This window comes from Anomaloglossus baeobatrachus, chromosome 4, assembly GCF_048569485.1.
Source record: "Anomaloglossus baeobatrachus isolate aAnoBae1 chromosome 4, aAnoBae1.hap1, whole genome shotgun sequence".
NCBI lineage: Eukaryota > Metazoa > Chordata > Amphibia > Anura > Aromobatidae > Anomaloglossus > Anomaloglossus baeobatrachus.
This window is the reverse complement of record NC_134356.1, coordinates 49659268-49672407: the sequence shown is the minus strand read 5'-3', so window position 1 is coordinate 49672407 and position 13140 is coordinate 49659268. Positions and strand designations below refer to the sequence as shown.

Genomic DNA, 13140 nt, shown 5'->3' with positions numbered 1-13140 from the left:
GCGGATGCAACGTAGCATCATCAGTCGCAATCCGTCACTAATAGAAGTCTATAGGGAAAAACTGGATTCCTGCAAAATATTTTACTCAAGGCGACGGATTGTGACTGATGCAAAACAACGGAAGTGTGAACCTAGCCTTAGAAAGAAAGACTGGGCATGTTGAATTTTAACATGCCTGATCATTTGATTCCACGGGGATAACAACAAGTGTACGGCTGATAATTATTTAATGGGTGCAGCCACAGTAAATATGCAGAATTTGTCACATTGGTCAGTAGGAAATATAGGTAACACCTGTAAAGGCTCACATCATTTAAGAAGATAGAACTGGACACAGGCAAAAAAAAGGAGAAGAAATATTTTACATTTTTTGACAATACTTTGATCTGCCCTGCTCAGGGCAGATCAAAGTGCGCCTGCACAAGACCTCAATGACGGATAGTGTGTATGATGTAGGACGTGTCCTGCACCCAGGCTTCAGAAGGAGGACAAAGATGGCCGAAAGAGGAGGCGCCGGTATCGAAGAACAGAGACACCCATCCGACCAGTCTGCACCACACCGCCCCCTTAGGTGAGTATTATAAAGTGATTTTTACGCTCTACAGAGCGGCCTGGGCTCTTATATACAGCATGTTAGAATGTTGTATATAAGAGCCCACTGGTGGTGGCCGCAGCTTATAGTTGCCAAATCTTGCTACAGGTTCCTTTTAAAGACAATGATGAAACAAATCAATTTTTTTTTCTTAAACATACATTTCAGGTTTTTTGCTCAGCACTTACAAAAAAAACCCCAAAAAATAAACTTACACTTGTTTGGTATCGCTGCAATTGTACTGACCTGGAGAAACTCGTTACATGGACATTTTTACAACACAATGACTAGAATGAAAGGAAAACAGTGGCGGAATAGTTTTGTTTTTATTTTTTACCATTTCACTGCACTTGGAAAGGTTTTTTCCCCTCATTTTGCCAAAAAATGGTAAGATAAACTCGCCCTCATATGGATGGAAAAAAGTTATGGTTCTTGGAAGGGGAAGAAAAAAACAAAAAACAAATACGACAAATACTGGTCTTCAGGGAATGTAAATATGCTATATGTCGGTAAAATGTGGCGAGATAAATAATCGGACACCTAAATCGTACTGACCTGGAGAAACTTGTTACATGGACATCTTTAGGCTATGGGCCCACGCTGCGGAAAATGCGCAAATTTTGCCGCGGATTTCTCGCGGAAAAGCCGCGGATTTTCCAGAAATCTGCAGCACAGCTACTTCCCAGCCATTTCTATGGCATTTGGGAAAAGCTGTGCCCACGCTGCGGATTTTTCCGCAGCGGAAATCGTGCGGATTTTCATGTGGAAAAATCTGCAGCATGTCAATTATTGTTGCGGATTTTCGTGCGGATTTTGCCTATTCAATTGAATTAAAACAAATTGCAAAATCCGCAACAAAATCCGCGTCAAATCCGTGTCAAATCCGCACCTATGAAAAGGTGCGGATTCCGGGGGAAAGCTGCGGATTTTGATGCAGACAAATCCGCAGATACAGAGTCCCGTGGGCACATAGCCTTACAGCGCAATGAACACCATGAAAGTAAAACAATGGCAGTTTTTTGGGGTTTTTTTTTACCATTTTACTGCACTTTGATTTTCCCCACCCACCCTTCCTCCCTATATTGTCACTGAATGGTAACATAAATGGTGTCATTTAAAATCACAACTTATTCTCATGTGGATGGGAAAAAGTTATGGTTCTTAGAAGGGGGGGGGGGTTACGCTGAAAATTGATCGTGAGTGAAGCATTAATATGCTAGAGGTCAGGTGCACATGGTGAGATAAATAACGGTACGCCTATATAGTACTGACCTGGAGAAACTTGGGACATGGACATCTTTAGGCTCCGTGCCCACAGTCAGTTTTCACAGTGTTTTGGACGCAACATGCTTCAGATGTGTCCAAAATGCGTTGTACAGTACAAGCACAGTGGATGGGATTTATAGGAATCCCATGCCCACTGTGCTTGTTTTTTCTGCAGCAATCATTGACCTGCGGTGAGGCTTTTCAAGTCTCAGCATGTGAAGGGTTTGCTGGAGAGTCACAAGCGTCCTCCGTAGGGAGAACACAGCGAGAGACCGCAGCGCACTGAACCCTGATCGTGGGCACAGGCCGCTGCGGTCTCCTGAGGAGGCTCACGGCCTCGTAGGTCAGGACCCACCGCATCCAGGACGCAGCAAGTCCTGATCGTGGGCACGAGCAGCTACGGTGTCCTGAGGAGGCGGCTCATGGACCTGCAGGTCAGGACCCACCGCATCGAGTCCTGATCGTGAGCACGGGCAGCTGCGGTCTCTAGGAGGAGGCTCACGGCCCCGCAGGTCATGACTTGCCGCATCCAGGACGCAGTGAGTCCTTATCGTGGGCACGGGCATCTGCGGTCTTCTGAGGAGGAGGCTCACGGCCCTGCAGGTCAGGACCCGCCGCATCCAGGACACAGCGAATCCTGATCGTGGGCACGGGCAGCTGCGGTCTCTCTAGGAGGAGACTCACGGCCCTGCAGGTCAGGACTCACCACATTCAGGACGCAGCAAGTCCTGGTCGTGGGCATGGGCAGCTGCGGTCTACTGAGGCTCACGGTCCTACAGGTCAGGACCCGCGGCATCCGGGACACACTGAGTTCTGATTGTGGGCACGGGCAGCTGTGGTCTCCTGAGGAGGAGGCTCATGGCCCCGCACGTCAGGACCCGCTGCATCCTGGACTCAGCGAGTCCTGATCGTGGGCATTGGCAGCTGCGGTCTCCTGAGGAGGAGGCTCACGGCCCAGCAGATCAGGACCCACCACATCCAGGACACAGCGAGTCCTGATCGTGGGCACAAGCAGCTGTGGTGTCCTAAGAAGGAGGCTCACGGCCCCGCAGGTCAGGACCCGCCGCATCCAGGACACAGCGAGTCCTGATTGTGGGCACGAGCCGCTGCGGTCTCCTGAGGAGGTTGCTCACGGCCCCACAGGTCAGGACCCACCACATCCAGGACGCAGCGAGTCCTGATCGTGGGCACAAGCAGCTGTGGTGTCCTAAGAAGGAGGCTCACGGCCCCGCAGGTCAGGACCCGCCGCATCCAGGACACCGTGAGCCTGATCATGGAAATGGGCAGTTATGGTCTCCTGAGGAGGAGGCTCACGGCCCCACAAGTCAGGACCCACCACATCCAGGACGCAGCGAATCCTGATCATGGGCACGTACCCTTATAGAACAATGACCATCATGAAAAAAACACAATGGCGGAATAGTTTTTTGAGTGTTTTTTTACCACTTCACTGCCTTTGGAGGGGGGTTTTCCCCCCTATTTTGCCAATAAATAGTAAAATTAATGGTGTCATTAAAATCACAACTTTGTCCTCATGTGGATGGGAAAAAGTTATGATTCTTAGAAGGGGAAAAAAAAACAACTAATATTAGTGGTGAGGGAAAGTAAATATGCTAGAGGTTGGGAGGCTGTGGCGAGATAAAGGGGTGAGGGGGGTTCTTCATTTAACCCTTCGGGGCTCCTTACCCATGAGGATCCCTCTGCAGGCCACCGTCCCGGCGTCCTCATACTGCTGGATGGCCATCAGCCCCTCCAGGTCCCTTGTGATCCTCTTCACTTTAGCCTCCATGTTCAGGCACCTGTCCAGCAGGCTGGAGAGCAGCGTGTTGCACCTGAGCTCCTGGGCGCCGCTGATCTTTACCCTTTGCTTGCAGAGTTGGCATCTGTTAACCTCTTTAAGGCATTTTTTGCAAAAAGTGTGCCCACAGGCTAAAGTGACAGGGTCCCATAAGGTCTGCTGGCAGGATGGGCAACTGAGGAGCTCCATGATGCACCTGTATCCTCAGCATCTGGTGCCAGTGCTCAGTCCTGGGCATGCAATGCAAAAAGCCACAGCTGATTGTCAAGCAGATGTGGGCAGGACAGGGAGAAAGTCAGAGGCTGCACTGTGCAGACACAGAGCGATGCACCGGCTCCTGCCCCCATAGGGCACCGCAGACATCACACAAAGCGCTGGCAGTGCCCCCTGACATCACACGTGCCGCTGCATTACATAAAGGGGGCGGTCACATGACGCGCACGGCGCCCTCCTATTGGCTGAGGCGGGGACTCCCTGCCCTTGTTGTGAAACAACCCGGAGTCTGTTTCATAATGTGTCACATAACCGGGAGAGGAGGGGGGTGCGGGCTCCGTGCGTGACGTGAGGGGAAAAACACGGGGTCCCGCTCTATACATACTGCCTGTGAGGGGAAAACACGGGGTCTCGCTCTATACACACTGCCTGTGAAAGGAAAAAACACGGGGGTCCCTCTCTATACCCACTGACAGAGGAAAAAACACGGGGGTCCCTCTATACACAGACTGTGAGAGAAAAAATCACGGGGGTCCCTCTCTATACACACTGCCTGTGAAAGGAAAAAAACATGGGGGTCCCTCTCTATACACACTATGAGGAAAAAAAACGGGGTCCGCTCTATACACTGACTGTGAGGGGAAAAACAAGAGGGACCCTCTCTATACACACTGCCTGTGAGAGGAAAAAACACGGGGGACCCTCTCTACACACTGCCTGAGGGAGGAAAATACACGGGGGTCCCTCTATACACACTGCCTGAGAGAGGAAAATACACGGGGGTCCCTCTATACACACTGACTGTGAGGGAAAAAACACGGGGTCCCTCTCTATACCCACTGACAGAGAGGAAAAAACACGGGGGTCCCTCTCTATACACACTGACTGAGAGGAAAAAAACACAAGGGGTTCCTCTATACACACTGACTGTGAGAGAAAAAAACACGGGGTCCCTCTCTATAATCACTGACTGTGAAAGGAAAAAAACACGGGGGTCCCTCTCTATACACACTGACTGTGAAAGGAAAAAACACTGGGGTCCCTCTCTATACACACTGACTGTGAGAGGAAAAAACAAGGGGGTCCCGCTCTATACACACTGAGAGGAAAAAAACACGGGGTCCCGCTCTATACACACTGACTGTGAGGGGAAAAAACACGGGGGTCCCTCTCTATACACACTGACTGTGAGGGGAAAAACACGAGGGACCCTCTCTATACACACTGCCTGTGAGAGGAAAAAACACCGGGGACCCTCTCTATACACACTGCCTGTGAGAGGAAAAAACACGGGGGTCCCATATATACACTGCCTGAGGGAGAAAAATACACGGGGGTCCCTCTATACACACTGTGAGAGGAAAATACACGGGGGTTCCTCTCTATACACACTGACTGTGAGGGAAAAAACACGGGGTCCCTCTCTATACCCACTGACTGAGAGGAAAAAACACGGGGGTCCCTCTCTATACACACTGACTGAGAGGAAAAAACACGGGGGTCCCTCTCTATACACACTGACTGTGAAAGGAAAAAACACTGGGGTCCCTCTCTATACACACTGACTGTGAGAGGAAAAAACACGGGGGTTCCTCTCTATACACACTGACTGTGAGAGGAAAAAACATGGGGGACCCGCTCTATACACACTGACTGTGGGAGGAAAAAACACGTGGGTCCCGCTCTATACACACTGACTGTGAGAGGAAAAAACACGTGGGTCCCGCTCTATACACACTGACTATGAGAGGAAAAAACACGTGGGTCCCGCTCTATACACACTGACTATGAGAGGAAAAAACAAGGGGGTCCCGCTCTATACACACTGACTATGAGAGGAAAAAACACGTGGGTCCCGCTCTATACACACTGACTGTGAGGGGAAAAAACAAGGGGGTCCCGCTCTATACACACTGACTGTGAGAGGAAAAAACAAGGGGGTCCCGCTCTATACACACTGACTATGAGAGGAAAAAACACGTGGGTCCCGCTCTATACACACTGTCTGTGAGAGGAAAAAACACGGGGGTTCCTCTCTATACACACTGACTGTGAGGGGAAAAAACAAGGGGGTCCCGCTCTATACACACTGACTGTGAGGGGAAAAAACACGTGGGTCCCGCTCTATACACACTGACTGTGAGAGGAAAAAACAAGGGGGTCCCGCTCTATACACACTGACTATGAGAGGAAAAAACACGTGGGTCCCGCTCTATACACACTGACTGTGAAAGGAAAAAACACTGGGGTCCCTCTCTATACACACTGACTGTGAGAGGAAAAAACACGGGGGTTCCTCTCTATACACACTGACTGTGAGGGGAAAAAACAAGGGGGTCCCGCTCTATACACACTGACTGTGAGGGGAAAAAACACGTGGGTCCCGCTCTATACACACTGACTGTGAGAGGAAAAAACACGGGGGACCCGCTCTATACACACTGACTGTGAGGGGAAAAAACACGTGGGTCCCGCTCTATACACACTGACTGTGAGAGGAAAAAACAAGGGGGTCCCGCTCTATATACACTGACTGTGAGAGGAAAAAACACGGGGGACCCGCTCTATACACACTGACTGTGAGAGGAAAAAACACGTGGGTCCCGCTCTATACACACTGACTGTGAGAGGAAAAAACACGGGGGACCCGCTCTATACACACTGACTGTGAGGGGAAAAAACACGTGGGTCCCGCTCTATACACACTGACTGTGAGAGGAAAAAACAAGGGGGTCCCGCTCTATACACACTGACTGTGAGAGGAAAAAACACGTGTGTCCCGCTCTATACACACTGACTGTGAGAGGTAAAAACAAGGGGGTCCCGCTCTATACACACTGACTGTGAGAGGGAAAAACACGGGGGTCCCGCTCTATACACACTGACTGTGAGAGGAAAAACACGGGGGTCCCTCTCTATATACACTGACTGTGAGAGGAAAAAACACGGGGGTCCCTCTCTATACACACTGACTGTGAGAGGAAAAAACACGGGGGTCCCTCTCTATACACACTGTGAGAGGAAAAAACACGGGGGTTCCTCTCTATACACACTGACTGTGAGAGGAAAAAACATGGGGGTCCCGCTCTATACACACTGACTGTGGGAGGAAAAAACACGTGGGTCCCGCTCTATACACACTGACTGTGAGAGGAAAAAACAAGGGGGTCCCGCTTTATACACACTGACTATGAGAGGAAAAAACACGTGGGTCCCGCTCTATACACACTGACTGTGAGGGGAAAAAACAAGGGGGTCCCGCTCTATACACACTGACTGTGAGGGGAAAAAACACGTGGGTCCCGCTCTATACACACTGACTGTGAGAGGAAAAAACAAGGGGGTCCCGCTCTATACACACTGACTATGAGAGGAAAAAACACGTGGGTCCCGCTCTATACACACTGTCTGTGAGAGGAAAAAACAAGGGGGTCCCGCTCTATACACACTGACTGTGAGAGGGAAAAACACGGGGGTCCCGCTCTATACACACTGACTGTGAGAGGAAAAACACGGGGGTCCCTCTCTATACACACTGACTGTGAGAGGAAAAAACACGGGGGACCCGCTCTGTACACACTGACTGTGAGAGGAAAAACACGGGGTCCCTCTCTATACACACTGACTGTGAGAGGAAAAACACGGGGGTCCCTCTCTATACACACTGACTGTGAGAGGAAAAAACAAGGGGGTCCCGCTCTATACACACTGACTGTGAGAGGGAAAAACACGGGGGTCCCGCTCTATACACACTGACTGTGAGAGGAAAAACACGGGGGTCCCTCTCTATACACACTGACTGTGAGAGGAAAAAACACGGGGGACCCGCTCTATACACACTGACTGTGAGAGGAAAAAACACGTGGGTCCCGCTCTATACACACTGACTGTGAGAGGAAAAAACACAGGGGTCCCGCTCTATACACACTGACTGTGAGAGGGAAAAACACGGGGGTCCCGCTCTATACACACTGACTGTGAGAGGAAAAACACGGGGGTCCCTCTCTATACACACTGACTGTGAGAGGAAAAAACAAGGGGGTCCCGCTCTATACACACTGACTGTGAGAGGGAAAAACACGGGGGTCCCGCTCTATACACACTGACTGTGAGAGGAAAAACACGGGGGTCCCTCTCTATACACACTGACTGTGAGAGGAAAAAACACGGGGGACCCGCTCTATACACACTGACTGTGAGAGGAAAAAACACGTGGGTCCCGCTCTATACACACTGACTGTGAGAGGAAAAAACACAGGGGACCCGCTCTATACACACTGACTGTGAGAGGAAAAAACACAGGGGACCCGCTCTATACACACTGACTGTGAGGGGAAAAAACACGTGGGTCCCGCTCTATATACACTGACTGTGAGAGGGAAAAACATGGTGGATCCGCTCTATACACACTGACTGTAAGAGGAAAAAACAGGGGGGGTCCCGCACTATACACACTGACTGCCATGTATATGGGGTGCAACACCTGCCTGCAAGGAATATATAGTCCTTGAGCCCAATAATGCTCATATACTATTGTATAACATAAGCTCACACGGTAAGGCTATGTTCACACTAGAAAAATGATTTTTCTTAAGAAATTTCTTAAGAGTGAAGGATTAGTGCACCTGCGTTAAAAAACGCACCAACGTTTTTGCCGCGTTTTCGGTGCGTTTTTGGTGCGTTTTTACCGCTGGTTGCTCCCTGTATTATTGTGCCAATTATCTATGGCAAATAACGCAGTTAGCTGCAGAAAAGAAGTGACATGCTCATTCTTTTTCTTAAGAAAATCTACTGAAATAATTTTCTTAAGAAAAAAACGCAGTGTGCGCACAGCTAATTTTTTTTGCCATAGGTTTTGCTGGGGAATGTCTGCAGAAAGGTTACAAGAATTTCTCAAGAAATTTCTGCAGCAAAAACGGACCAAAAACGCAGGTAAAAAACGCAGTGTGTGAACATAGTCTTACGTCAATAAAAATGGTGGTTCCTCACAAAAATAAGTTATGGACCCCTAAAGTATACCACTGAAAATAACTCGTCCCAAATAAAATAAAAAAAAATAAAAAAACATGGAATGTTGAAATTGTCTCCTTACTGGATAAATTGAATAAATAAAATGGTGGAAATTTTCTAAAATAAGACCTCTTTCAGACACGTACAGAGCGCGCTGTCCGGACCGGCCGCAGGGGTCCTCCTGCCATGACCTTGATATACGGGACTGTAGAGTTTCCGATCAAAGGCCATGGCCAGTCTGTACTCTGGCGTCGTCTGAATTAAGTCGTTGACCTATTAGGGTAGGGTCACACTGACTGATTTTTTTTTGAGCTGTCCAAATCTCAAACCTCATTAAAACATTGGATTTTCTCCTCCAAAAAGACTCGGTGTGAACATATTCTTAGGGATCGTTCAGACGTTCATTGTTCATGTACGAGCAGAGGTGTAACTAGAGTTCGATGGGACCTGAGCCCTCACCTGCATATTGGTCAAATGTATGGGCCTATGTAGCATTCTAAATACTATAAAGATATACATTATCCCCCCAATATCCTCCATCTGAGACCCGTTCCAGTATTGTCCCTCATCCAAGGCCCCTTCCAGTAATAATATTTCCCATCCTGGGCTTCTTTCTGGTATAATGCCCCACATCCTAGTCCCTTCCTGTAATAATGTCCCTAGTCTGTCCCCTTCCTGGTATAATGTTCTTCATTTTGGCCCCCTTTATGCTATAATGTAACGCAGCCTCAGCCCCTTTCTGTTATAATGTCCCCCATCCCGTCCCTTTCTAGTATAATGTTCCCAATCCTTGGCCGATTTTTAGTATAATGTTCCCCATCCTGTCCCCTTTCTAGTGTAATGTTCTTCACTCTGGGCCCCTTCCAGGACAAATTCCAATACTAATGTTCCCCATCTTGGAAAAATGTCCCCATCCTGGCACCTTCTTGTAATAATCTCCATAGCCTATCCCCATCCTGGTATAATGTACCCCATCTTGACACCCTTCCCGCTATAGTGCAACCCATCCTCAGCCCCTTTCTTTAATAATGTTCTTCTTCCTGGCCCCTTTCTAGTATAATGTATTCCATCCTGGGCTCCTTCCTGTAATAATGTCCCCCATTCCAGGCAACTTCCAATATTAAGGTTCCCCATCCTGGTCCCTTCCTCGTATAATGTCTTTTGGGCCCATCCTATTTTAATGTTCCCTATCCTGGGCCCCTTTTTGTATAATGTCGCCCATCCTGGCCCCTTCCTGTAATAATGTCCCTCTCCTGGCCCCTTCCTGGTATAATGTCACCCATCTTGGCCCCCTTCCCACTATAATGTACCCAATCCTTATCCCATTTCTGTAATAATGTCCCTCTCCCGGCCCCTTCCTGGTATAACGTCACCCATCTTGGCCCCCTTCCCACTATAATGTACCCAATCCTTATCCCTTTTCTGTAATAATGTCTCCCATCTTTGCCCCTTTCTAGTATAACGTTCCCCGTCCTGGGATCCTTCTCGTAATAATGTTCCCCATCCCAGACCACTTCCAATGCTAATGTTTCCCATCCTTGTGTAATGTCTCCATCCTGGCCCCTTCCTGTAATAATGTCCCTAGCCTGCCCCCTTCTTAGTATATTGTCCTCCAACTTGGTCCTCATCTCACTATAATGCAACCCATCTTCAGCACCATTTTGTAATAATGTTCTCCATCCTGGCCTCTTTCTAGTATAATGTTCCCTATCCTGGGCTCCTTCCAGTAATAATGTCCACCATCCCAGGCAACTTTCATTACTAATGTTCCCCACCCTGGTGTAATGTCCCCATCCTGACCACTTTCTGCTATAATGTCTTCTGGGCCCATCCTGTAATAATGTCCCTATCGTGGCCCCTTCCTGGTATAATGTCCCCCATCTTTGTCTTCTTCCCACTATAATGTCCCAAATCCTCATCCCCTTTCTGTAATAATGTCCCCCATGCTCGCCCCTTTCTAGCATAATGGTCCCCATCCTGTTTGCCCTCCAGTAATAATGTTGCACATTCCAGGCAACTTCCAATACTAATGTTCCCCATCCTGGTATAATGTCCCCACCCGGGCCCCTTCCTGGTATAATGTCTTCTGGCCCCTTCCTGTAATGATCTCCCTATCCTGGTCCCTTCCTGGTATAATATTCCCTATCTTGGCCTCCTTACCTCTATAATGTCCCCAATCCTCAGCCACTTTCTTTAATAATGTCCCCCTATCCTGGTCCCTTCCTGGTATAATGTTCCCCATCCTGGGCCCGTTCCAGTACTAATGTCCCCCATCCTGGGCAAGTTCGAAAACTAATGTCACCATCGTGGCCCCTACCTTTTATAATGTTCTTGGCCCCATCCTGTAATAATGTTCCCCCTTCTACGGCCGGTTTCACACATCCGGCTTTTTGCCGTTTTGCCGGATGCGGCGCTCTCCCGTACAGTTAATACAGTACAGTGACAGCGCAACAAGCGCCGGTCACATGCTGTCATGTGACCGGCGCATGTGACGCGGAAGTTACAGCGCTGTCATTGTACTGTATTAACTGTACGGGAGAGCGCCGCATCCGGCAAAACGGCAAAAAGCCGGATGTGTGAAACCGGCCTAACTCTGTTTTCTAACAGGTAATGGGGGAAGGTGAGAATATTTTTCTCACCTTCCCCCATTATCAAGACAGTCAGCATCCTCTTCTATACCCGATGCAGTGGCTGTCAGCTGACTTCAGCATGTCTGCTTTGGGCGATGCACGACGTCCTGCCATACGCTGACTGTGACCGGTACTGTTTTTTCTTTCTTATTTTTTTTTCTAGGTTTTCATGTTCTTTTTTTTTATGCCTACAATTTTTGTACTGTTTTTACCATTAGAAGACTGTGGGAAAAATAAAGGCACAAGAAAATGCTGCATTTTGGAAAGAAAAAAATGTACCAAAAGTGGGAAAAAAAGCAGTACACAAAAAAATCAGTAATTGTAGTGCACTCTCTTATTTTCTTATTGAATATTGTGTTTTAAGAAAATAAGCAATGAAAAAGTGCTGCCAATGAACTTATTTTTTAGTCAGATTGTTCATTAGGCCGCACGTGGACAACAATGTAACGGCACATAAGTAATTTTCTCCCAAACCTACAGTAAGGTGGGACGTTGGGAGGGAGAGCAGCTTTCTATGGTGTGTGTCCATCTTGATACTTATTTATCACTAGGCAGTTTTCCTGCTGATAACATGATCGTTCCAGTCTCGTTCACTAGGCTATATCAGGGATACGAAAAATGGGAATATACCTTCCTGCTTGGGGAAAGGATTTTCTCCAGAGACTGGACGTGCAGCTGTATCTGTCACGCTTCCGGGGTCCCGACAACGCTCCGTACCCACTGGTCCGGTCTCGGTGTCACGGCAATGTGAAGCCCTACAGGTGCGGTGCAGCAGGGTATTACCCTTAGGGACTCCACGGAATGGAACGGTCTGGTCACAGGTAGGGAACCTTCGGTTTGGGATTTGTCGTGACGCCACTCTCAGAATTGCGGTCAGTGAGGACCACCACTGCAGGTTAAGGGATGCCTGGGCTGATGGTGGGTGCAGTCAGTTGTAATAGCCTCCTGAGAGTGAGGCAAAGCCCAGGCCCCTGTGTATGTGTGTGGGACCACAGGTCGCAGAATGACTCAAACACAGTCCAAGAAGTCTTTTAACGTGTTTACTCACTGTTTAGAGGTCACGGTGAGATGCCCGGGCGACACTGTGATAACCAGGTGGAACCAGGAATTCCAGGAGGCCGTTCTGAGGGTAGCTGTCCACTCGCCCTCCTTGCACTCTTTCTGTTTGGGAGGATCCCTTGCTTGAAGCGTGGTAGGACTCCTCCAGGGAAGCTATTACCACCCTGCTCCCCTCTCTCTGGCCCGTCTGCCGGCAGCGTGGCCTTGGTGGGATGGCTTCTGGCCCTGTCCCCTTATGGGCCTGGTGATTGCTGCTTGGCTCGAGCTCTGTGTAGTCGTGGTGAGGGCATGAAGTACCCCCCCCACCTGTAGGTTAAGCAGCTCTGGATGATTTGCTGCCTGTACTGGGGATCTGTTTCCCCTTGCGTGCTCGGGTACCAGGATCTCCGTACTCAGCCACCCCTCTCTCTGGATGTCTTTCAGGCCGACCCACGGTGCCCTTTCTCCCCCGCTTTCAGCTACTGCACTCCTCAGGACCTGTCTGACACGAGAGCCCCTCTGCTCCCTTCCACACACTTCAACCTCCAGCTCCAGACCACCCTCACTTCCTCTCTGCCCTGCTTCCTAGCAAC

At 49.1% G+C, this 13140-nt stretch overlaps 1 protein-coding gene across 3 annotated transcripts in view; it reads right to left on the bottom strand.

Annotated features, from left to right (window-relative positions):
* The window catches only part of LOC142301195 (LON peptidase N-terminal domain and RING finger protein 1-like), a 114418-nt gene extending 110366 nt beyond the window's left edge, over positions 1-4052 (bottom strand). For all 3 annotated transcript variants that reach the window (XM_075342221.1, XM_075342222.1, XM_075342223.1), the window contains exon 1: positions 3545-4052. In XM_075342221.1, coding sequence (XP_075198336.1) covers positions 3545-3845 — 301 coding nt within the window. In that variant the 5' untranslated portion in view covers positions 3846-4052. The remainder of the gene's footprint in view (positions 1-3544) is intronic.
* Between the last annotated feature and the right edge of the window lie 9088 nt (positions 4053-13140).